This window comes from Leptosomus discolor, chromosome 9 (genome assembly GCF_034619465.1).
Source record: "Leptosomus discolor isolate bLepDis1 chromosome 9, bLepDis1.hap2, whole genome shotgun sequence".
Classification (NCBI taxonomy): domain Eukaryota; kingdom Metazoa; phylum Chordata; class Aves; order Leptosomiformes; family Leptosomidae; genus Leptosomus; species Leptosomus discolor.
Window position 1 is genome coordinate 13,247,741 of NC_141399.1, and position 25,183 is coordinate 13,272,923.

Here is a 25,183-nt window from a genome sequence, read left to right on the forward strand (position 1 = left end):
AGAATCTACTCCATAGCTTTTAAGTCAATAGCATCTCCTTCCTTGATCTAAGAGATAATGACGTAGCTATTCCACCTTTCCCTTTTGAATTATGAGTTCTGATTATTCAGCCTCCTGAAGTTGCAGGGCTTAACAGATAGAGCCAGTACTTCTGGCTCAAGACATTCCTCATCTGCAAATCACACAGATATTACCATGTGTATGTCTCCCCCTAGGCACGTGCAGTTGTTTGGTGGTGGTGGGGTACAAGGTTACCAAGGTACAGCTGTTCCCATGTAGCCCAGGGTGCAAGTCCTTGTGGAAGCTGTATCATAAGTCTTATCTCAGCTGTGTAAACACAAGTGTAAACATGCAACTGAAGAGATTAGAAATGCATTTCTTGGTTTCTTGCTACAAATACTGTAAGATACCAGTTCGTGTATAAAATAAGTGGTGGAAAAGGGGCATGGTTGTGATCACAGCGAATAGAAAATAAAACCTACTCAGACAATCGGGTAACAAAAGTATCTTGTGGCATTTTTTGATATCAGAGTAATCCAGTGAAATACTGGAGATCTCCCTCCTGCCCCATTTTTTCCTTTTTATCTTTTTCCTTTTTATCTTTTTCTCCCAGGGTCTAGCTGAGACCCTGGAGGCAGCCATTCCATCTTAATACATCAGGTTAAAATCTTATATTAGATTGTGGGAGGACAATCAGGTGAATAGCTTGCTAGCTGTCTGAAGCCTCTGCATAGTATGTCATTGGCAGCTTAATGATCATGAGGTCCAGTGGTTAAATTTGTGAACTGCAAAAAAGCTGACTTCTCGGTAAGGTTTAAAAGTGGCAAATGGTGAAGTAGCATTTCAGGTTGGTTGGGAGTTTCAAATGCAAGCTCCACTTGGAAATGTAATACAAACTTCCTGGATGGCACCAGACAAATAATTTAATTTCTGTCATCTTTGGGAGGAAACAGTTGTTCTTCGTTTCTAAGGCCTGACGGAAGACAACCAATGGGTGATGTAAAGCACTGATGGAAAGACTAGGCTTGACTTTTATTTATGACAAGTTGGTTTCAAATGAATAGACAGAACTGTTGATTAGGTCTGTTTTAAAAGTTTGTTTCTCATGTCAGATCTCATGTGGAAGCCAGGAGCAACTAATACATACAAGAATTCTAGAAGTTAAAAACTAGAATGTTCTTAAATTGCATCATGCCTGGCACTTGCCAAAGCATTACTGTTCCTTCTAGTGTGTTAGGAATCTCCTTGTTCAAAGTGCTTTGTGTGGAATAGACATCTGATTCAGGTCTGCAGAGCAGGGTCGTGTCTTGCATCTGGATTATAAAGTTGAAATGTGCCTAATAAAGCAACATGAACTCAAGCCTGTGCAGCTCCAGTGGATAATTACAGTCTCTGCAATCTCATTATCTAGGGTTAATCAGCAGTTCAAAAACACTTAGTATCTTAGCGTGCGCAGACAATAGTTGAGGAAAACCCTGAAGAGGATGACCCAGTGCCTTCTGCTGCACCTGAGACAGACTTCAGTGGGAATGCTTGCATATTTTCCCCCACGTGCATATTGTGGCTATAATAAGAAAAAAACTGGTGCAGTGTTTGGAAGAGCTCAGACAGGTTTTGTCCAGATTAAGCTGTAATCCTTCCTTTAGAGATAGGGGTATTTGAAAATAAATATTCGGTAGTTATTTCTGTAAGTTTTAGGGCAAAACCATTGAGAGCAAGGTTTGTGATGCTTGCCTTCATAGTGGAGGCACTGGATGTACAGAATCTCTGGTTATAGTTAGTTGTGGCATTGGGAGAAGCATGTATAAGGCAGGTGTCTTGAGTGTGGCATCGTTTTGGAAAGGTTTGGGAGTTTGGGGTTTTTTTAGGCTCTTATTTTTTTGTGGTACATTGGCTCAATTGAAACAAAAGACTACAAAGAAGTGTTGAGCAGTAAAACAGAGGCAGCTGATGAATTTTAGGTGACCTTAAGTGCTATGGGCTAGACTGGGAAGAAAGAGAAGATCCTCCATTCTCAACCGTAGTTGGGTTATTCCCTACAGATCCTTGCATTGTTTATGTTGGTTGCTTCAGAAAACCCTTCATTCCTACTTCTTGCAAGAAGGTGATGGTCTCTGCTGCTTGCTTGCAGCCAACAGCTTATTCCTGTTCAGTCACTTTTATTTTTATGGTTTCTGTTAGGAGAGAGTTCCTTGTGATACCAGATGCTGTGCTCTTGGATTTGAGAGATACAGCGTCTGAAATGTCTCACGATAGATTTGCTTCTGGGGTAAATCACTGTTCTCTCATGTCACTGTGAAAGTGCATAGATGCTTTGTAGATCCCAAGAGAAGAACTCTTTCCCTTGACTGCTGCTTAAAACCTGCAGGATCCATTAGTGCTTACAGAGCGTAACTGGTTTGGTGACTATTATAATGGGCACTATACAAATATAAATGATTCTCTCTGCCACAAAAATTTCTAATTGCACAGTGAGAAATTTCCTTCTCTCACATTGGTCTGTAAGTTAAGGCTTTTTGAGAAAATGCACTCGATCTTGTTTGTGTTGCTGCCAGGTCTCCTCTTGGCTTATTTACCCTGGAAGTCATCTATCTGAAGGCAGCATTTAGTGCCAGTAGAGCAGCCTGTCTCCTTGCTGATGTGCTCTGTGCGTAGCAATGATGGTACCTGACTGTCTTGTATTGGTAGATTATTCTTCTCTTTCCAGTATCTTTCTGGGATATTCAGCCTATTTGAGGTACAGTCATGGTGTATCTGAAGGGTGCAGCAGTAATGTGGAGGAGGGGGTGGAGAACTTGTTTTGTGGCACATCGTGGTCTTGTTTCGCCCACGGCCCAGTGGAGTCATCTGATGGAGCTCATGTAATGCTGCACAAAACGTCAGGAAAAATGAGGTCTCAAGGTGGCGTGATTCACCTGTGAGGGGTTTTAATGTGGTGAATCATGCCTGTCAGAAATTCGGAGTGCTTCAGTGTGGGGCCACTTAACTGTTTTGTCATTGAGAGTTAACTCTGCTCTCTGTCTCTCTACAGCATCTCGAGCCTTCCTCAGTGCACCTTTGAATTTTCCAATGGTGTTCCATGTTTTTTCACATGCTTCCCTATACGCTAGGGACTCTTGAATGTCTTACGTGCTCCAGTCCTCACCTCAAAGCCTACTGAGCTGGAAACAAACCTAAGGCAGCGAACTCTGGGAGGGATGTGGCCAGAAAGAGGAAAGGCTGCACTGGCAGTGGTATTGTAGCACAACAGCTGTGTGAACTTTGGGCTGCTGCTCAATTGAAGTTAGGAGAGTAGGAGAGTTGTCTTCAGTGAGCTCCACAGAAACTTTGGTCATAGCAGGACCACAAAAGCATAATCGTGTATTTTGCTTCCACTTTTTTTTAGGCTGTTTGGTTGCGTAGGCTGGCAGGGCAAGACAGGAAGACACACTGGGTCTGAAAAAGGCAAATGAAGTTGCCATCTCTGTATGATTTATTTGATCTCTTTGGTGGTAGCAATGCTTATTTAATGTTTGCAGAGAACATAGGCACACTCCTGAGTCCAGGTGTTTTGAGGGTTTTTTGTGCTTTGGGGATCTACAGATATGGAATAGAGGACAGACTCAGGTGCACAGAACTTACTACCTAAACAAGAATAAATCCTTTTGTTCCTTGCAGTGAAGTTACAATGGCACAACTGAAATGGGACTCGTGAGAACATGTGACAGAGCAGAGAGGCATGGAAGCAGCTTTGTTTTGACTAAATACTCCCTGGCATAGGCGTCACCTTAGGTGATGCTGTAAGTGGTAGGGGTGGTCAGCTGGGGAAGGCATTGTATGTGTGGCTTCTGCAGGTATCGGGGCAGCCTGATCGATGATCCTCAACTGTAATTGATGACAAGGACTGCAGAGAGCAAGTTGAGCTTGAAATATGCCTGTGGAAACTTTGTGTTCGCCACAATCGATATTCCAGCACAAGGAATTAAGTGGAGGTTTGGGGAGAGACTATACGTGAATCCCCTTCCAGCCCTGCTCACCAGCTGTACTGAGAGGTGCTGTATGCGTGTTTATGTAGAAGAATCATGTGTGTTTTGCAGTAAAAGGTAAACAGCAATAATACTGATTTTTTTCCTGGAGTGTCTCTTTTCTCTAAACAGGAGAGAATGTTTGTAGAGGAATTCAGGCATCTCTGCTTTTCTGTTTTTTGCTTCTTCCAGTCTCTTCCAAGCCAGGGACCTGTGTGAAAGTGCTGACGATTGAGCCCACAGGTAACTGCCAGCTGCAGGAAGATCTGGCTCTTCTAGCAGACTGCGCCCTGCCAGCCGAACTGCGGGTAGGGAGCATTCATACTACTTCTGGTCTCTGTGGGGCTGTGATATGTGTTCCCATATGTTCAGTTGTGTTCTCTCCATTTGAGTTTAGTGCTTGCTTGTTCACTGGTGCTCCAAATGCTGAAAGCCTTTTATTGCTTGGAAATGCTGTAAAATTGTTTAATGTGGCTGTCAATGCTGGTCCTTTCCCTTGGATTTTTCCCCCAGCAGGAATCTTGGTAAACAAAACCCTTGACGTGTAGCTGGTGGTGATTTCCCCATTGACTACAATGGGACAAGAGTTGGCCCACAGCTCTTTTTCCTTCTCTTTGCTGTCCTTCTTGAGTATCAGAAAAGGTACCTGAAGGGATGTGTAGGTGGAAGACTGCTTGCTGGGCCTGCTTACTAGGAACTGACACCCTGCAGTGGAGAGGTGCTTTCAAACCCTGAAAATATTTTCAGCAGAAATGTGTGTCCCTCTGAAGTGTATTTAACCTGACTGACAATAGATTTGCTTTTCATAACTAAGTCTTGTTGATCCTTAGAAATGGCCAACAGACCACAGGTGGATGATCACTATGTTAAAGTATCATCAGTATTATTAGTTAGGCTTGCATATGTGGATCTTTGCTGCCAGTTCCAGAACAGGATAAATACTAGTGGTCTTGATTCTCCCTGCATTTATTGTTTTCTGTAATATCAGCAGATTCACTTTGTTCTTATGTCTGTCCTTTTTTCTTCTTTCTAGTACCAACCACTGAATTTAATAACATGAACTCCTTTTAGGTGGCTGCTGTGCCCAGAGGTTGCATGACTGAGTGATGTAGCAAAGTTTATTGCCTCTTTTCTTTTTGTCTCCTGCTGCATAGACCTGCCTGGTGCAGAGAGTCTGTGTGTGTGTATGTGTGCATGCGTGGATAAGGTTTCTTACTTTAATAAGCCAGCATGTTTTGTGCTGGCTTTTGGCAGACGTATTTCTTGGAGTACTGAGCACTTTATAGAGGGAGTTTCCTCCATCAGGTTTCCATCTACCAATGCAGAAATCTTTCCTATGTAACCTGCCTCCCCGAAATAACTGTGCATTTATTTGTGGCTGTCAGTATGCTTTGCTATATGTTTGCAGGCTTTAAAGGGAGGTGATACTACAAGTAAGCCTCAGATTTACCTCCCCAAGAATTAAAAAACGGATCATGGGCCCCAAAACAGTGAGATTTGCATAAATTTTAAGTCACTTCACAAATAAAAAGAATGCTTTCTGTTCGCTTGCTTGTTCCCAGACCTTGATGGCATGCTCCTGACAGGTTAAGCTTTTCTTCTCAAGGTTTAGAAACACTTCCCTTTTAATTATTTCATGCAGAATAGGAGCTGGAAGGAAAACATGAAATTTGGAATAATATAATCAGCTGACAGCACTGTGAAGCCTCTGTGAGCTGTGGTTTTCTTCCTAACTTCATAGATCACAACGAAGGCAGTTAGAGCAGCGTTAGACTTGTTACAGCTTTAAAAGTGAAAAGGGCATGGGCACGTGCCTGTTCACTAGAGAATTTGTATGCCATGCACAAGTGTGGGTGCTTTGTTTAAGCCTGATAAAGTCTAAAAGATTCCCATTTTTCTCTCCATAGGTGGTGGGGTTTTTTTATGGTTAACTTAGGCTATATGAACAACGCTTTTCATCCTCTTGCCATTTCTATCTCAATCTAATGTTAAAATCTGTGAATTAGGTATCTTCATTCTGGGACAGAGGAATCGCACATCTCTATTCTTACAGGGTTTGATGCCGTTCAAGGAATAGTGTACAAACTGTGTAACCGAAAATGTCAGGGACAACTGAATAGTCACGTACAAACATTCATGTTCTGGAGAGAAACATGCATTTTTCCTAGCCTATGCAGAACAAAATAGGTATTTGGCTTCTGGATAAAAGCCAGCATTTCTAGAATTTGGCAAGAGACATTGAGCTGCGCATGTCATGTAATGCCGTATTACTTGCAATAGGGATCTGTACAACTTTTGGTTCCACCATAAACAAATAATTTATGTGCAGTGTCTTCGATACCTGAATAATGCAGCAAACTCTATGCATCCCAATTTTGTAGTTCAGTAATGTGTTATATGACTAAAATAATAGTTAATATTTGCTGTCCAATTACAGTTCATTATTAGTTTTTAGAATGAGAACTGCCTATTCTTTGAACTCTTAAACACATTCATAATCTTGGTATCTTGTTTCTCATTCCTTTTTATGCTTGAAAACCTTTTCTCTTTCAGTGTTTGTTTTTTAGAAGTGTGGATGTTGTCTCTATTTTGTTTTAAATGAGTAATGGACAGAATTTTTCTGACCACAACAGCTGCTGCTTTGGTTTGTTGCAATAAAATTTACGAGTGACAGATTTAAGTAAAATACCATCAAAAGCCAGGCAACTGTCGAAAACTATGTGACTTTCCATTGTCTGTCTGCCTAGCTCTACATCTCGTGTCTGCCAGGTGACCTCTGAGTTAGAGACTCCAGGGCTTCCAGTATATGAAACTGTAGCACATCGTTTCCTTCTACCTGGCTTTTCAGTACCTTTTAACTGAAATCTTATTTTCCAAACCAAGATGAAATCAGACTTAAAGGATCAGTTTGACGTGAAATAAATACTGTTGTCTCCATCTGTACTGATGTTCAGTGTGGCTGCAAAAAAATGTGACTACTTGTTCATTTTGAGGTAAAGCTGAATCTTGTAATGTCTAGAAAGAACAGTTTGAAACAAGTAGATCGGTTCCACCTTGTCTGTCTCTGCACTTGTGTAGTGTGGTTGTCCATGGCAATTACTCTGTGCTTTGCTTTGCCTAGTTGGCAGAGGCAGATTAGCTGAACTATTTATGACATGCTTCCAGTTTGTTTGGTTTGTGTGTTGTTGTTTTTTTTTTTTTCCCTAATCCACTTGCATCTGGTTATGGGCTGGTAATCTTCTCTTGGATCACTAACCCCTTTATTTTGTGTTGTAATTTATTTACAGTTTTCTTGCTGAGATAATCTGGCCAAGGTAAAAATTGGTGCCACTGGTTTGTTTTGTATGTGTTCGCCTCCAGCACTATTTCCATTTAAGCGCTAATAGCAAATTCATAGCAGCAAAGACTTGGTGGTCTGCGTGTGATGGGTGGAAGATCCTATGAATGTTCAAGGAGTCTTATGCTATAGAGGTGTTGAAAATGTTTCTGTGTGGTGAATGAGTTACTGTGAATGTGTTTGCACCTCATAGGCTAGACTGTTCTCTGCTTTCTTGGGCAATGTACTTAACTTTGGCAGCTGTGCTTGGCCTGGACAGTGATGTGCTAAAGAGGTTGCCTGAATTGGGGGGTGGGAGGAATAAACCAGTTTTCCGCAGGGAGACCCTGAAAGGGAGATTAAATTCCTCGAGTGTGACAAGGGAGGAGAGTAGAAGTAGTAGAGAGTTAAAAAGGGAGTAAGGGGAAATTCTGTAAAGCCACTTCATGCTGAATAGGAGAGACAAAGACATGAACCTGCTTTTCTAGTAGGAATTGGAAATGACCTTGTAAACCTGAGCATCGGAGTGGGATCCAGGCAAGACTAGAAGCGGGAAATTGAGCCTGGAGGAGTTTGTAATTCAGGAGACAAACTCTGATGCGAATAAATCTCCCATGTCTATTCCAGAGGGATGGATTCCTCTTAAATCTTTACCTTTGAAAGGGGAGCAAAGAAGGGATACATGTAGGAGATGTGCAGTTTGTCTCGATTAAAATTCTTGTGCTACAAAGAGTGGCATTTTATCAGTGTGTTTCTAGGTTTGTTTTAACTGTAATGTGTGTGCAAAGTTGTAGCCTTGAAAGTCATGTCAGAATTTCTAGGAGAGGACATGGAAGCTGTGGGCATAGGGTGGGGATAGCAGCAAGGCAAACAGCGTGGGCAGCTGGATCATGCCTACTAGTGTGTGTGATGTGATGCCACAGAGAGTGTGGCTGCAGTTCGTTGCCTTTGAAACATGAGAGATGGAGAACAGCGAAATAGCAGCCTGGGGAATCTACAAATGGGACAATCTGATCTCATCTTTGGGAAATACAAAACAATGTCTCCCATGAAAGACTCAGGTCAGACTCTGCAGTGAAGCACTTTATTCAGTGTGCTTGCAAGAGCGGGTGTCCTAGCTAGTAGGCACATCTGGTGAACGCACAATTCAGCTTTTCATTCCCTAGTCCTGTCTGCAAGGTCCCCCCCTTGTTTCCCCTACGGATTAGGTGCTCCAAGGTTCTCAGTCTATCCGAATCGCCTGATCGGCTTGGGTAAATTTCTACCCCTGTCTGCATCTCCCACTATTCTGTTGTCACCTCCCAACCCCCTTTATTTGTTTGTTCCCCTTACGGTAAAATTTCAACCCTGCTCAGCAGTTCATCCTAATCATTGACTACAAAGCCAGTTCTCACTAATTTTAATGCTGAGGCTCATTGTTTTAGTTCCTGCCACATCAGCTCTATACTGACCAATAAAACCAACATTGATATTTTCCACATCTTCAGTGCTGGAGGTGCCCTTTGTGTTACAGCTGTATGAAGAGTGAGTAATAGATCAGGTGGGGAGTGTTCCTTGAATTGCTGCATCTCTTCTGGGAGAGTTCTCTGATGGGGAAGGACTCACAGGAGAGAGGTGCTATGGAAAAGCAGCATTGCTGCGACAGCCATGTGCACAATGCAAATGTCACTGGGCTTTCTCTCCTGTGATTAGGAATCAGAAGCTGCCCAAATGTTGCTGTGGACAGACAAAGAGCTTGGCAAATGGGTCCGGATTGCCATGTTCAGTGGTAGTGTCAGCTTTTGCCAGCTTGGTGCCTTGCCACATCCTAGAACCAGTTTTGTGAGAGAAACCTCACTGCATGCAAACTGAGCTTGGCTGAGAGCACCAACCCCGTGCGTGCAGGCTGTCTCTTTGTTTGGTTTGGGAGGGAGGAGTCATCTGGCTCCTCAGTAAAGCTGAAGGTCAATTGCTTTCAGTCAGGATGGAGGCAGGCATGTTGGAAGTGGTGCTTAGGTAGTCTGTGTTTGGGAGACTGATCTTCACTGTCAGCCCAGGGTTTTCCCAGGTGCAAACTTGGGATGTAACTTTCCTGGATGAGTCAGAGGCGTTAAATTCCTTGGCCCAGGCAACTCAGGGGCATGTGTTTAGAAAGCAAGAACCAGGGGAAACTTTTGTTCCAGAGATTAACTGTCTTGGTTATGTGACTGTGAATATAAACTTTTTTTTTTTACAATTGAATTAGCTTGTATATAGGGTAAGGTGAAAGTGAAAATACGTGGAAGTGTCACTGTAAAATAACATAAGGCCAACAGATTTTTTGTGTGTGTGTGTGTATGTGTGTATATGCTGTCTTTGTTGGCATGTGGGACTGGGAGGAGCTGTGTTGGTGTTAAAATAACTCACTAGAGTATTAATACTGCAATAACACTAGCTTTGGCTGAAAATGAAATCAGAAATTTAAAATGTGCTTTAGAAATGTTGGATTATTCAAGTGAGGCAGTAATTGCAGTGAAACCATTTCAAACTGGTGTATACATCTACGTACTCTATACATTACTATGTCTACCTGTAGATCTACACAGTAAAGGGCTAGTCCTAAGCTCTGCTGTGCTTATGATACCCACTACATGAAGTAAACTTCACTGCCACTTGGTTATCTGCCTTGTTAGGTGGCACAAAAATGCTTTCCAGAAGTGTATGGAGAGTCAGGGAGTTTCCATGGATAAGGGAGGCAGCTGTAACTTGTACCAGGAATATCTCTATCAGGAGTGCAAGGACTTCAGTACCTCACATTGAAATCTGCATTCAGAGCGTCTCTGGTGCTCTGCTTTGTGCTGAGGGAATCAAAGGATCGTTGCTTCTGGGAAGACCAAGAAGTCCAAACTTGGGACCCTGATGGCGTTTAAAGTACAAATGCTAAAGATGGGGTTTTCTCATTTCTCTTCCTAGGTTGGTTTTGGGGAGTTGCCCTTTGACAGCACTGACAACTTTAACAGTTGTCCTGACGTGTGTTTCCGGGTGGCAGATTACAGCTTTTTGTGCCATAAGGTACGTGCTTGTGCTATACTTTGTTCTCCTTCCTTTTTGCAATGAGTCTAGTCTACCTGTCTCTCCCACTTACCAGTGCTGGGTACACTGCAGAAGCAGCATTGCCTCCTCAGCTGAAAAACCAAAAGTCTTATTGCAGCTGGAAACTATGTTTAAAGCGTTTAACAAAACAGCAAAGCCTGCCTTTCTTGCAGAGGTGAGGAGATAAATTTATGGATTGAGCTACAGCATTTGCAGCTGCAAAACCTCCTCCTGTTGGCTTGTGAGTTCAGTGTCTGCAGGGCGGAATGTTTGATCTGCAAGTAAACAGCAGTAAGAATGGATGTTGAGATCCAACCTCAACTCAAACTCCTGCCCTAATGCTGTGCTACTTTCGAATCTCTTAAGTTTACAAATTGTTTTTTTAGTTCTGAGAGTAGACATGGATAGACATAATACATGAAAAATGTGGGAGATGCAGCTTCAAAATACAGGGAAGAGTCTGAACTTCTGAAATATCTTTGAGCTGCTCTGACAGTTAGTTGGTTGGTAGTGCTGTTTGGTCTGGTACAGTGAGAAAGATGCTGGTGTTTTGATCTTTCTTCTCTATCCAGGCATTTTTCTGTGGTCGCAGTGATTATTTCAAAGCCCTTCTTGAAGACCATTTCAGTGAGAGTGAGGAGCTGCAGACGCAGCCCAGTATCCCTGTGGTGACTCTCCACAACATCTCAGAAGACATATTCGTCCGGGTCCTCTACTACATCTACAGTGATGATACAGAGGTGAGGCCAACCACGGAGCCTTTCTTTCTGTGCTGGTTAATTCTGGAGGTGTTCACAGCAGTGTTTTCCTACAGCATCTGGAGAAGGGTGCGGTGGGGGTTTCTTAAATCTCACTGCCTTACTCTGCTACCTCATGTGTCTCAGGAACCCACATACTGGGACTTGTTCTTAGCCAGACAGGGATCTAGTTTATGTGCATGACATTCAGGAAGCAAATCCCTAGTCTTTCATCTCATAATAAAAATTTGGAAATAGTTTGTATGTTGGAGTGATAAGTGCGGGACTTTGCAGATGTCCCTCTTAGGCTCTGTGGAAGGATAAGGTGAGCAGCTGCCAGTAGGTGGCAGATTGAACACATTTGGAGATGTGGGGAGCTCGAGGGATTCTGCTTATTTACTCTTGGCATCATAGCCCACTTTTTGTTTGTAGCAAGGCATTATTTCCACTGTTATTTATTGCTGGGGTGGGCAAGGGTTCCATTGGGAGACCAATGCCTTGCTGTGCTCAGTATCACAAGCAGTAACAAAACGTCTGTAACTCACCTAGTTTCAGCCTAATGGAAGGTACGGCAAATCTCAGCATTTAAGCAGCTTCCTGCTTTGTTTTTGTGGCAAGTGCTTTCAGCAGGTCTAGCTACAAGATGCCAGGACGCATTCTGGTGTTAGGGCAGTGATCGAGGCACTGCTGCACCTGCCAGTGTCACTTCTCCCAAGCAGTGTTTGTGCTCTGGGTTAGGTGCCACATGCAGAGTGCACGCAGCTGTGACCTTGTTTCTGCTGATCTGGTCAGCTCCGGGTAGCGGCAGGGAATGTGCGGTAGGGAGAGCTGTGTTTAGCAGGCAGCAAGGGCAGGCTTGCCATTGGTATGCCAGAGAGCAGATGTTTTGCTTGTCTGCACTCTTCCCTCAGCCATGTGCTGAAAGGGCAGGCAGCGAGGGAAAGAAGCACGTTGGGGTTGTGAAGATCCTCTTGACCTTGCGACTGCGCTGCAGTGTCACCGTGTTCCCTTGCACCTCTCCAGTCTGCGTGCCCTCCTTGTGATGCTCACAGGAAGGATGTTTCCCAAGCAGCTGTCCCTTTCCAAGGAGTGCCTCAGCTCTCAGCTGCCCTGTCTGGACTTGGAGCAGGAGGACAGACGGACAACAGTGTGTCAGAGTTGAAAGGATCTTGCTCATCTGTTTGCTGTGCAGAATGGTGCGTGGCTTGGATTTCAAACTGAGCAGCCAAGATGTGAGCTTCTGCAGAGAGTTCATCTGTTATGAAAAAATACCAGGAAAAATAGTCAGGGAAACATGAATGTAGCTCAAGTTCCAAACTTGTATGTGGAGTGTTCTCCCTGCCGTGGGTTTCTCCAGCCAAGTGTCAGCACTCCCAATTCCACCTTTCTTTTCTCAAAGGATTTAGGTGTGTCTCTGCCATGTAATAGTGACAGTGTTTGCAGTTGGAGGGAAGAGTGTGTGCAGAGGACAGAAAGGGTTCCAGGCAGTTGTTGTTGCTGATCAGAATACTTGTGTGGGCTCAAGGGGAGCCTTTGGAGGAATGTTTGCCAGGTTTGTCCTTGATCAAGCACTTAGGAGCTGCTGCCATCAATACTGCTGACTCAAACACCTCCAGCTTGTGAGGTTCCTGTAGCTTATGAAAGGACAAAGCAGCACTCGATTAATAACCCCAAGTGCTTTGTTGCACCACTGTGGCACTACAGCACTTGTGGCATGCCTCCATGTGTCTTGCATCCTTCTGCACAGCTGTTGCAGGGTGTTATGCAGCTGAGACATTTGCTGTGAGTAGCCTCTCCAAGCGCCAGTGTGGACAGCTGTAGGGGAAGAAGTAATCAGCATTTTGCAGTTGTTAAGAGTGAGCAACCACATGTGTAGATGTGGACAGCAGTGTTTTTGCTGCTGACCAGTTATCAGGGCAGTGGACCATGCTGCACCAGAGTTACCGTTCCTCAGTCTAGACCAGTGTGGCTTGGTCTCCAAATGCGAGTGATCTTACCTCCTCCACAGCCACGGTATACTGCATCCTGCGGGTTCGCTGCTAAAAAGGATGTGGGTAACTGTGCTCTTTGCACTTCATGTTAGCAGGAACAGAACTGTGCAGAGAGAGGCTCTAGTTCCAGGTTAGTGACGCAGATGGCTGACTAAAATAGGATTTGCCCAGCCAGGGGAAAGAGACTTGAGTGAAGCTGGAGGTGGTGTCTCCAACATTATCTACAGTATTTTTTTATCCTCAAATCACTTGCAAGGAACAGAAGTACCCAAGAGGGAAATGGGAGGGTGGTTCTCTAGCTCAAGAGCCTGAGAGTGTTAAAGGCCATTCACAACAGTGTAAGCTTGAGCATCTGGTGCATGAATTTCGTTCAATTTGAATGCCTGTTAAAGCTCCAGCAGTATTTGATGTGCAGAGTCTGTTCCTTACCTAGTTGGGCCTCACCTACAGTTTATTTGGTGTACAGTTTTCTGTCCTTGGATGTATCCCTGTGCTAGGGAGGTTGTGCTGGCTGAGTTAGCAGAGCTAGTCTGAGGAAGGAACTTTTTCACAAAATGTGAGTCCAGCAGTACAAAATGGGAGGAAAAGTCCTAGTGGGAACAAAGTGCTCTGTTCTGCCAGCCTGTTCCGTTGTCTTTTTGAAGGGCTTTCAGTACCTCTGGTGAAAGCTACCTCGTTCTGCTGCCACGCTGAACGTTTCTTAGCAGCCAGCTTTCAGGTGCACTTCAGTGTTTCAGCATTGCTGTGTGCTTAGCTGGAGGGGTTAGCTGCAGCATGGCAAACTTCTTGCTTTGTGCTGAGCAAGCTGCCTCTGCAGCATTTTAAACTCCTCCGTGATAACTGAGTGGAAGACCTAGCCCTGAAAGATTGAGCTCTCGTCTGTCCATAGTGCTGTTAACACTTGTCCGGTAACGGGCCAAACAACACTTTGTGGAATCTCTGCTAAAACACAAGAGAAGGCAGCAGTTTGCCAGAGACAAGTGAAGTGGGTAGGCCTGGACAGTAATTCTCCTCTTTCCATTGCCAGCTGTCCCCGGAAAACGCCTATGACGTGCTGTGTGTGGCGGACATGTACCTGCTGCCTGGGCTCAAGCGCCTTTGCGGCAGGACCTTGGCTCAGATCCTCGATGAGGACAACATTGTCAGCATCTGGAGGATCGCGAAGCTGTTCCAGCTGACCCGGCTGGAGGACCAGTGCACGGAGTACATGGCAAAGATCATTGAGAAGGTAGCAGAAACATTCCCTGCTGCATTTGCCACATTGCCCCTAAGTCTGACTGCATGATGAACCATAGATACAACAGATTTAATGGTTGTACTTTTGTCTGTAAGAAATGGTTGCCCTCTCTGGCTTCCTGAAAATGAGCAGCAGTTAAGTAGCAAAGCACAGGTTGAGTTAGGACAGAGGATGAGGAGTGTGGCAGTACATGGTGTCAGCGCAGCAAGCCAAATGCGTGGTGGCTGTCAGCACATCCCTGTGGACTGTGAAAAACTTCCCAAAAAGTTCTGAAATGCCATGGGCAGGTCACTTTCAGCGAGCTTTCAACCACTGAGCCCAGAGCAACAACCGTAATGCCTGAATACACCAGCTGCAGCCTGGAGAACCCACATGGGGTGTGCAGGGGAGCTCTGTGCAGGAAATGGGTTTCAGTGTTTGCTGGGGGGATTTCTTCCTGGCATAATGCTATAGGAAGGAGAAATCAGTGTGGTCTCTACTCTTCTCCAGGATGAGAAATCTAACAGTGGGGGTTTCCACAGTGGAAATTTGGCAGTTGAACAGCCAGAAGTAATGAATCTAATATTGAAGTTTTCTTTATGGGGCTTCATTTAAGTGCTATCCTAAGTGCTATTCACAGCCTGAAGTTTCAGGACTGATGGAGAAAGTTGCCATACAGAAGGATAAACTAGAATCTATGGGGTGCTTTTATCCTGAGACAGATCTTTATAAATGGCTTGTACAGTTCACATGGGAATGTCACATTTTCACCTGAAGCTTAAAGGTGGGAAATTCTTTTTGGCATGTGAGAACGGTAAAGGAAATGATTCTGGGGCTGTTACTTTGTTCAGTGCATAGCTTGGGGATGATAGACACATCAACATGCACCCAGCTTCTGGCTTCTGAAAAAGGGATTTGGTTTGAAAGCTGATGAATATCCCAAGTAGTAATTGGTCAAGGTAGGCTTTTGTGTTCCCCTTGCGTTCTCTTTCTTTAGCCTGAGTGGGAGTCCTCAGAACCAGCGTTGGCAATGTGCCTTCCTAAGGGTGTTGGTACAAATGGAGCCATGCCAGCTGTTCAAACATCAGCAGCTGCCAGCATCTTGTGGAGGTGTGCTGGTGATGGCAGCAGGGAGAAATTTTGGCACTGTGTAGCACAGAGCAGGGCTCAGCAACCTGCCGTGCTCAGGCACAGTTTAGTAGCGTAGACAGACGGAAGCTGCCTCTCACCCTTCAGCACACCACATGTTCTTGGGGAACTTGATACAAAATCATTCATGGGTGACCTGATTCTGTCAGGTTGGGTGCGGAACAGAGCAGCTGCCTTGCTGTGATCTGCTGGTGGTGGTGGGGCTGAGAGCTGTGGTGGGGATAGTGTCATCTGTGGCTCCTGGTTCTAAACTGGGCACAAGCACCTGCTGTCTTGCCTGTTGCAAGATATTTCCCAGAAGTATCTGGCAGCATCTCCTGGTTCCTGCTGGGGAGCCTTTCTGGAAGGAGTATTGTGTATATTAATGTGCCCCAGTACCACAACTATGGGTGCTTAGTTAGTGGGTGTTACAGTGCACTGTTTGAGGTGCGGATTGCTTACAGTTGTAACTGTTTGTTGTTGAAATATTAGTGCCTCCTTGGGATGAATGACAGGATGCATCTCCGAGCAGTATCTGTAGGAGACGTAGGAAGATTTGGGTCTCCATGTACCCTTACCATTCCCATTTCTTCTGTGGGAATCCCTCAACAGTGCCTGAGCCCATTATCCCAACCATTTACGTCCCTTTACCTGTCTTCCTGTCTTCCTAATGGTTCTCTTGTCCACCCTGTCCAGCTGGTGGAGTTGGAGGAGTTTGTGGCTGCTGTGAAGGAGAATGCAGAGGCTGTCGAGGAACGGCAGGAGACTGACTCCATTCCTCTGGTCGATGACATCCGCTTCCACATCACCAGCAACGTGCAGACTTACAGTGCCATTGAGGAAGCCAACCAGAAACTTGAAGCTCTGGAAAACCTCCTGGCCAGTATAGGGCTTGAATGCTGATGTGTGCAAACCCTGCCTGTCATATGCAGCCTGCGTAGCCCCTACTGGGTTGGCTTGGAGTGCAAGACCACCTAAGTCTCTGAATGTCTCTCTTGCCCTTCTTTGTCCTCCTTCTCATCCACTTTCAGGCATGGTTTCTTTTTAATTTATATGTATCTGGACATTTGCATGTCTGGTTTGTGTTTGGTTTTATTTTGTTTTTTGTTTCTCCTTTCAGAAGTAGCTCCCAAAGCTCAACCCAAATTGATAGCTGCTCCTTTATACAATACAATGTGGATAGGAGACTGCAAGCTGTTGGGGGCCATAAGGGAGGGACCTGTTCTGGGGCTCTTGCCTACTGCCTGGTGTTAGGACCCATCCTGTTCTGTTGCCCAACACCACACTTCTGAAACTGATTCATTCCAGGATATTTGTTGAATTGCCATCAGCAGAGGACGAAAACTGGATTAAACTCTCTAAATAAGTATATCAGAAGGTAGGTGGCTTTTCTTTCAGTGTCAGCATTATAAGATTGGCAAAGATGGGCAGTGCTTCCCTAACAGGGACGTAGGAGTACTTGGCTGTGTGGAAGGCAGTGACCTCACCTGCTATTCTAGTTCTTAGCTGAAAAAAAAAAAAAAAAACCCACCAAAGTGATTTTCAGGTCTTCCCTAGCTTTTCATTGCTTGTAGAAGTTTTGCTTTCTGAACAAACATCTTTGGGAATACAGTAGAGACTAGAGTCCTGCTCTTGGAAGGCGATAGCTTTCAATATGTAGAAAAAGAGAGAGCACCCCTTTTCTTCCTAATGGGAAGGAAACACCTTCTTGGAAACGGCACTTTTCCCTTTCTTTTTGTCCACTGTGGTAGAGTAAAACTGACTTGCTGATGGGTCAGGGAAGAGGTGTCACAAGAAATTTTATTTTATTTTTTTTTAAAGGAAAAGGGACCTTTTGGGTCTCTTGCAGGGCAGCTGCCCCACTCTTCGACTTTCTGGCTTTGCTTAGCCTTGAGCGTTGTAGTCTCATTGTTCTCCAGGAAATTCACTGTTTGTACTAATGAGTGTTTCTGAATCTGTATTCTGCAGTAGGTCGTGTTATCTCGCGTTGTCTCCCTAGACTCCTAATGAGGGTAATGATGTTCTTTCTCCTTGGCACTAATCAGCAGGCAATACCCCTGCATAAAGCTTGCCTTGCCAGATAGGCTGCCCTCAGAGCTGTTCATCTCCAGAACGGCGTGTTACGAGAGTCTTGGGTCTCCGAGGCACAGGCTGGGCATGCTTTGCCATGCTATGGGTTGGGAGGGAGAAGAGGCGTTGTGTGAAGCACGTAGAGAATCTTGCACAGGCAGTGGGCTGCCGTTACTAACACATATCATCGTGTTGGTCACTTTGTGAGGCAAGAGCTTGAAATCATCCTTGTCAGGTGTGCTTTTATTGTTTGAGGTGGGAACTGGGCATGGATCCCCCACAGCTTCAGGGTGTTGTTTTCTGTAGTGGTGGTGGTGCTTCATGTGATAAGGAGAGGGTTTGGAGGGGGCTTGCTTCTGATATGGATGGTACTGGGAGGATGAGTTTCTCTTCTCTGCTAATCCTATGAGGCGAGAGACTGGTGCACCCACACCGTGTGAGAACTGCAGCCTCCCTGCCCCTGCTCAGAGCTTCTGCCTGTATCTGGCATGTGTTGAAGGTGTTTGTAGGTACATGGGCAGGCTTTGGGCACCACTTGCACTAGGCAGGTGGGTTTGGTTGCAGTGAGAAGGGGGTACTGGGATTTGGCCGCTGTACTCGAGAGAAGCTGGAGTTTGGCAAAATCATGTCTCAGGGTTGAGTTGCACTTAACGGAAGCTGGGGCAGAGCCGAGGGACAGGAATGAGGTGCATGAGCATAACTGAACCCTGGATGCTTGTGCGCTTTGTCATCTGTGTTTGAACTAGTGTCTCTTGCAGAACAAATCTCCTGGGCAGCAGATGGTGGCAGCAGGGCTATTCAAGCAGGGCGTGCTTCAATTCTTCTGTTTCAAAATGCTTGTGAGGAAGTGCAAGGAGTTCTTGTGGTTTGTTTACTGCAGCCATATTAGGGTAAGGGAAAAGGATGTGTCCCTGCAGGGGTGTATTGCTGTATAGAAGCAGGGAGCAGCAGGAGCATGTTTCTGTTTGGGGTAGTGACATGGAGAGGAGCTGTGCGTTTGTTGCGTGGTTTGTGGAGTGTACCTCTGTGTCCGTCTCTACGCTTAGTGTGGCTTTGACAAGATCACCAAAGAGCCCTGCACAACTTGAGCTGATAAAGGCATCTCAGTAAACTTGAGGGGAAGGGCTATTGAGAAAGCTTTAATATGAAGTCCCATATATTTTGGAGAAAGAAGGGTGAAAGCAGAACTACCTGTTTTCTTGCTCAGTGGACTGTCAGGCTCATGAAAGCCTGCTACAGAAACTGACAGCTTAACCCAGCTGGTTCAGTTCCCCTGCGTTTGTCATCCCTATATGGCTGAAGATGACACTGAACATAAGCAGGATGTTTAGTTTATCACATCCCCTCTGCTCCTTCTGCATAAATTCCGCATCTGACATCTTAGTAGTTGGCTTTCCACAGCAGTGGTTGTGACAGCCCTGCACAAGGCTTGCACGGAGCCACCAGAGAACAGACCGTGGCCTTTGCCTTCTGCTTGTACTGCTCAAGATGCAGAAACAGGATTACCAAGGAGTGTGCTAATGCTTTTCTCTGCAGATGCCTCAGCTGCTAAAGCAAGTGGACACTGGTAGTGGGCAAAGCAGGAGGAAGGCAGAGGAGGGGCAGCAGTGCTGGGAAGTGTTTTCCGTGTGGCTGCTCTTGAATAATTCCATTCCTGCCTCCTTAAGTGTGGAGCAAGTGAGGCTGCAGTTGTACATGTGGGAGGAAAGGTCAGTGTGGCCTTTTGATCTGCCTCCCCAGTAGCGCAGTTCCACGTGGGCTGCCAAGCAAACACCTCATCTGTCTGTGTGCACTTAGTGGTCACATCTGTGAGGCCTGTCAGATTGTCCAATTACTCGGGGTCCGTTACCCTACCCATCCCTTTTGTCAAAATAGGGCTATCGAAGAGCATGCATAAGCAGATGATCAGCATGCAGGCAAGCTCTCTAATTAAGATGAACCAGGTCAAAACTTAGATTTGAATTCACTTTATTCTTGCTGCAAATAATTTTATCACAAAATAAAAACCTTTTGATTTTTCTTCTGTTGCCAGTGTCCTTTTTGTGTTGTGTTGCCTCTGTCCTTTTTATTTACTCCTAGCCACTTGTTGAATTAAGAAGATTGTAAAATTTATCAGAGCAGCGATATATTTAAGAAGAAACATGTAAGCATGTGTGCAGCAATAAAGTAGTATATTTCACTATAGCTGTTCCTGCTGTGGCCTCTTTGTTACCAACTGACAACATCAATGTGGCTGTATTTCTGGAAGGATTCGGTGGGCTCCATCAGCTCATTTCCCTGCACCCGGGCCAAGGGCTAGCTCTGTACTGCCTGGCTTCCAAGTGGTGAGGAAGGCGTGACTGCTCTCCTCTCTCGGTGACCTGTTCATGCAGTCCTGCCAGAATATGGGTGTGAAGCATCAACTTGTTTTTACTGTCTCCTTTCTTCCAGGATTATTCTGTTTCATAGGCAGCACCATGGCACAGGCTTGGTCAGTGTGGTGGTGGTACCAGGGAGGTGATCTTTATCTTGGAAAGTTGCTCTGGGCAGCCCCTGGAAGGTAAGTTGTCCCCTGGGCCTCTGTCACTGCTGACTGTCCATTAAATCAAAGGATGGAGATTTCTCAGCCTCTGTTCTTAACTTTTCTGACTTGTTCAGTGCACTCACCGAGCTTCTGAAGCGTGTGTTTTCTCTAAAACCTTGAGTCTGCTGATGTGCCTGGGCAGTCCTGCCTTTCCTCTCTGAGGACACAGACACTTTTTTCGTCTGCTGCCTCCTATGTCTGGGTGGCTGCAGTAGTTTCAGTGGCCATAGCTGAGCTGCCTGTGTGCAGCCCCTGTTGACTCTCCTGAATGCCAGTCACGCTCTGAACGAGGATCCAAACTTGTCCCTGTGGCTCCTTGTAGGAACGTGCAATTGTCAGTGGGGGGGATAATAATAGCATCTGAGTGACTAATGCCGTTAAAGGGGGGACTGAGCTTGGAAAAGTTCAAGTGCTAATCAGGCTTTTGGGACTCAACAAACAGTACTTACAAGGAGTATCATTGTGCTGTGAGAGCCCAAAGTAAGTAATGAGCCTCTTTGAGGCTTGAGCTGTTCATGTTGGTACAGTCATGGTCAAACTGTGGAGATGGCACCTTCCCACGTAACAGCTCGCACTCAGTGTGCATTGACAGACTTGTCTGCTCAGGGTGACGCTGAGTTTTTTTTCTCTCTTGCTGTGGGGAGCCTGGCAAAGCCTGTCACAGCCTGGGGAGCTGGATTGTGTCTGTCTGTGCTCAGCTCCCAGGGCTGAACCAGCCTTGCTAGGGCTGGGAAACAGAGGCTTGGCTTGGTTCTCTGCTCACAGGGGGTGGGTGTGCTGGCAGAGCAGTTTTTTGTTTTACCTTATAAGCTAAAAGAGATTTGACATAACAAATTTATTAAGATAAGAGAGGCCATGCTGGCAAACCATTTGTTAGAGTCAAGGCCTGTTTTGAATAAAGGTGCTGGCTCTGGCAGGGTTGCTGCCTGCCTTGAAGTGCTGAGGGAGAAGGGCAGAGGACTTCTTTTCTAGGGTTGCAAATGGTTCCTAGGGTTTTGGGTTGGGAATTGGAGGTGGGTTATTGGCAATAACCAAGGCAAGGGCTGCAGAGAGGCAGAATGTTAATTAGGAGACAGCAGCCGCATCTGGGTGCAACTATGGGCATGCAGACCCTTTAAGACCAAAGCTGAGCTTCAAGCTATGTGTCTATAGCATCTGGGGAAGGGGGCAAGCATGCACATGCCTTTTGCTTTTCCTAGTTGTGGTTAAGTTTGTAAGCCTGCAAGTTCGGGGCAAGGTTTGAAGGGCATTTCGGGAGACTAAAGAAAGCCTTGGAAGAGGATCAGTACCATGCAAAGAGCTAGCTCTGGTCCCAAAGGTCTGGCTGCTTGGTTCCCAAAATAAGCTGTGAGAAATGAGTGTGAGAGCTTTCCTCTCCCCTCCTGCTGTTACCAGCAGAGCAAGCTCGAGGGGAAAGAGAGCAGGATTGGAGAGTGAGATGTGCTTCCCCCTGACTGGAGGTGTGCCATTGAGCCCAGTTTGCTCCCTGCTCTGGTTGCTGGTATGGCAAAACACAAGGCTGTTGCTTTGGCAGGGTGGGTTAGGAAAGAGTGAGATGAAGGGAGCTCTATGGCATGGCTAGAGGCATCAGTTCATGGGCTCTGAGTAGGATGGGGTTAGTCTTTTAAAAGAAATCCGAAGTAACATGAGGCTTTCCCATGGATGAAACGGAGCTGGTCTGTGGTGCACTGGGATGTCATTAAAACCTCAGTAAGAAATGCAAGCCAGGGTCATCCCAGTACCATTTGTGCAAGGCTGCAACAGTGATGAACAGTGTGAGCGAGGCTGTGCAGAGACCTGCTCTGGAGGGAAGGAAAGTGAATGTGTTGCTGCTCCTTGAGATATGCTTTAGGAGATGAAGGCTGATCTTTCATATCAAGGCTAAGATGACATTATATCTCTCCCTTCTGCTCAGAAGGTTTTATCCTAACACATTTTTGGCACAGCATAGCAGAACCACCAATATTTCTATGAATTTTATTAAGCTTGCTTCCATAACGGGAGCCAGCAATCTGCTCTCGAGAACTCCTTCCACCCTCCTCCTCCCTGGATCTAAAACTGAACTTCTATCCAGGAGTTTTAAAACAAATTTGTTGGTGGCAAGTTCAATCTTTTCCCTTTCCCAAAGGCTCTCATTGAGAAGCTGAAAAGGCTTCAGGTGAGTTGTCCAGAAAGCTTTTTCTGCTGTGCTGCTTCTCAGCTCTGAGTGCCTGTCAGGCACAGCATCTTCAAAGCCCTTCAAGTCGCTGGCTCTGACCAGGCTGCTCCTGGGGTGACTGCTCCTTCCCTTCCTATGGTGGGAAATGCTATTTCTTGTTTCCTGATTTTATGTGACCTTTTCTATTCACTCATGCAATTAAACAACAGTCTTCCAGGTCTGAAAGCACACGAGGGGTAAGTATTTCTCTTGCTCTGCCGTCTGCAGTGCTCGCAGTGCTAGCTGCGATAACAGGGCAGATCAGTCTTGCGTGCAGCGTTCAGTGTTTGCTGGGGATCCAGGGCGCTCGCCAGTCACGCAAGTGCCCCCGGGCTGGGTTTTGGTGCAGAGTAGCTGCAGCATGGGATGTACGTACGCTTGGCAGGGGAAGAGAGGACTTGGTGTTAAAAGCGTGCAGGGTGAGCTCTGAAAGCTCCGTCGGGGCTTTTGATACAGCGAACACAAGGGCTGCCCTGTGCAGCGGGCAGGGGGCTTCTTGATGTCATTGCAGCACGAAGCTGACCCTGCAGTCCAGCGTGAGGGAAAAACGGAATTTTTTCTCTGGGTGGGGAACCAGAGTTGTTTATTTCTAGCATGTGGATATCTCCTGCTCCAGAGTTCACTCTGTGGCCCGAGAACAGCTTTGCTGGTGTTGCCATTGCATAGTTTTTCATCTAAATGAAGGCATGACTCTGATATGAAGGCTGTTGACCTTGGGAAGGCTGGAAAGCCCTGCTTTTCCTGAGGCCCTGCCTCGTGGCAGGGTTTACCATGGTCTGGCAAGGGCTTGCTTGCCTGTGGTCATGGACCCTTCCTAAACTGACGTAGGGAAGGTACCGCTTGTCCTTTGCACCTGAGCTGCCATTGCTTCACCTCTACTGTTCTCATCTCTGCATGTTTTCTTACAAGACAAGCATTTTCCATGCTGGACATCGTGCCCTCCCCTTGCCACTCCCCCCCCCCCCCCCCAGGCCAAGCAGCTTGCTTTGCCCAGTTCCCTCTGGTTAGACATCAGCACATATTGTGCAAGCCATCCAAATTCTTAATTGATCTCTTAGGAATTGTTTTTCATCTGCATTCTTGGAATGTTTCTGTACACTGAAGAGTTTCCTCTGGAGGGAAGGGAAATTAATCCTGTGTGCCTCCCTCCTGAGGAGCAGTGGCCATGGGAAGGCTGGTTGCTTGGCTTGCTCCTGGTGGGAGATGTGGGCTCTGCAGTGTTTGTTCATAGATGTGGCCGTTTGGCTTTAATAAGGCACTTGTTAGGAGAGCAGGAGTAAGATGTGGTAGCTCTGCAGCAGCAGCTTCCTCGTTGGATGGAGAAAGAGAGAATCCCAGGCTGATAAGCTGGGAGAGCAATGCCCTGTTTCTGTGAGCGAAGGAGGTTTGTGCTCATACATGGAGAGAAGAGCAAATGACTGATTAAAAAACCACACTTTTGAGAGCCTGGAGTGAGCAGGAGTGGTGGTGGCAGGCAGTCAGGCTGCTAGCACGGTGTGTGGTAGTGGTGGTCTCTGATGGTACGGTAGCACTTCCACACCCCCCTTCCCCTTGATGGAGATCTGCCTGAGGCCAGACAGGGACAGTGGCAAATCCCCACTTGCACCCACCAGCAGGTCTGAAGTGAATTACAGCCCCGCTTCTCCTTCTTCTGATGGTCTAGAAATCCCATGTTTAACTGTTGGCCAGCAGCAAATGCAACCGAAGTGCTGCTGGTTTATGTGCTGAGCAGATCTGAATTGATCTCACTCGCCACTCTCTGAAGCCACAGCACTTGGCTCTTCTCCTGTGCCTGAGCCTGGCCCAGGTGATGGGTCTGTGGTCCTGGAAGGCTGATAGAGGCATGATCCCTGCAGCAATGTGACTGAGTGTGACACCTCTCATCCCATGCCCCAGTGGTGGAGCAGGCTGCCTGTCTCTGCCAGCCCTGCTGGGGTGGCTGGAGAGGACCCCTTGGAGCTCTCTCCCCTCTTGGCACTGCTCTGGCTCCTGCTTTACCACCAGTTCCCCACCTTGCACCAACACCAAGAACCAGCTTTGGATTACACAAGACCGAGCATGGACTGGGGGAAAAAGGCAAAAAGCTTCAGGTTCTTGCAGACTCGCAGGATCAGACTAGGAGCACATGCTAAAAACAGAAAGACCCCTTCATGGTTGTGACAGCTGGCTGGCCATGGGGTGGTGATACTGGGAAAACTGCACTGCCAAAAAGGCTCCTTCGTGCCAGCGCTGCTCCTGGCCTCGTGCAGGACTGTCCCCTCCCTGAGTCTGTCCCTGTCCTAGTCACTGGGGTGTGCACCCTGTGGCGGCCCTCAAAGCTGTGAGGAGTTTAACAAGCCACTAAAATGCCGGGGGAAAGCACCAGGCACTTGCCAGTGTTAAGGCAAATCTTGTTACTAATGATGTTCCTTACCACCACGGCGTGCCTGCTGCCTCGGCCAAAAGCCCCAGCTCTGCTCTCTGTGTCAACGTGCATCAACGTCCTTGGCCAGAGCTTCTGAACCAGCAAGCCAGGGTGTGATCATACAGCCTGTGTAGGGCTGCAGAAAGGGAATATTGTTCTCTTGATATAGCGATTCGAGGCATGAGGAGGATGAAATGAGTTGCCAGAGGTTACAGGTCAGGTCTGGCACTGCTAATGGCTCCAGCATGTGGATGCATCATCCCATCTGTCCCCTGCTGCACCAGTTGTTGCTTTTCTGGAGTGCAAGTCAGTGGCTGGGGAGCCCTCGCAAATGCAGCGGCTTGTCCTGAAGTCTCCGTGGGGAGGGAGGCAGGAGCGGACCCTGCAGCTGGGCTGTGCCCCAGCCCAGCTCTCTGGGCAGGAGGGACATTTCTGCAGCACGGGCCACCCTGACAGCACCAGCCCTGGGTCTGGACAAACCAGGGGCTCTGTCAGCACCTGGGCAC

General features: G+C 46.5%; 1 protein-coding gene across 2 annotated transcripts in view; it reads left to right on the forward strand.

Moving 5' to 3' along the window:
• The window catches only part of ABTB1 (ankyrin repeat and BTB domain containing 1), a 28,736-nt gene extending 9,039 nt beyond the window's left edge, over nt 1–19,697 (forward strand). For both annotated transcript variants that reach the window (XM_086470193.1, XM_086470194.1), the window contains exons 8-12: nt 4,197–4,312; nt 10,252–10,350; nt 10,944–11,111; nt 14,127–14,327; nt 16,140–19,697. In XM_086470193.1, the coding sequence (XP_086326319.1) occupies nt 4,197–4,312; nt 10,252–10,350; nt 10,944–11,111; nt 14,127–14,327; nt 16,140–16,346 (791 nt within the window). In that variant the 3' untranslated portion in view covers nt 16,347–19,697. The remainder of the gene's footprint in view (nt 1–4,196; nt 4,313–10,251; nt 10,351–10,943; nt 11,112–14,126; nt 14,328–16,139) is intronic.
• Nucleotides 19,698–25,183: the final 5,486 nt, after the last annotated feature.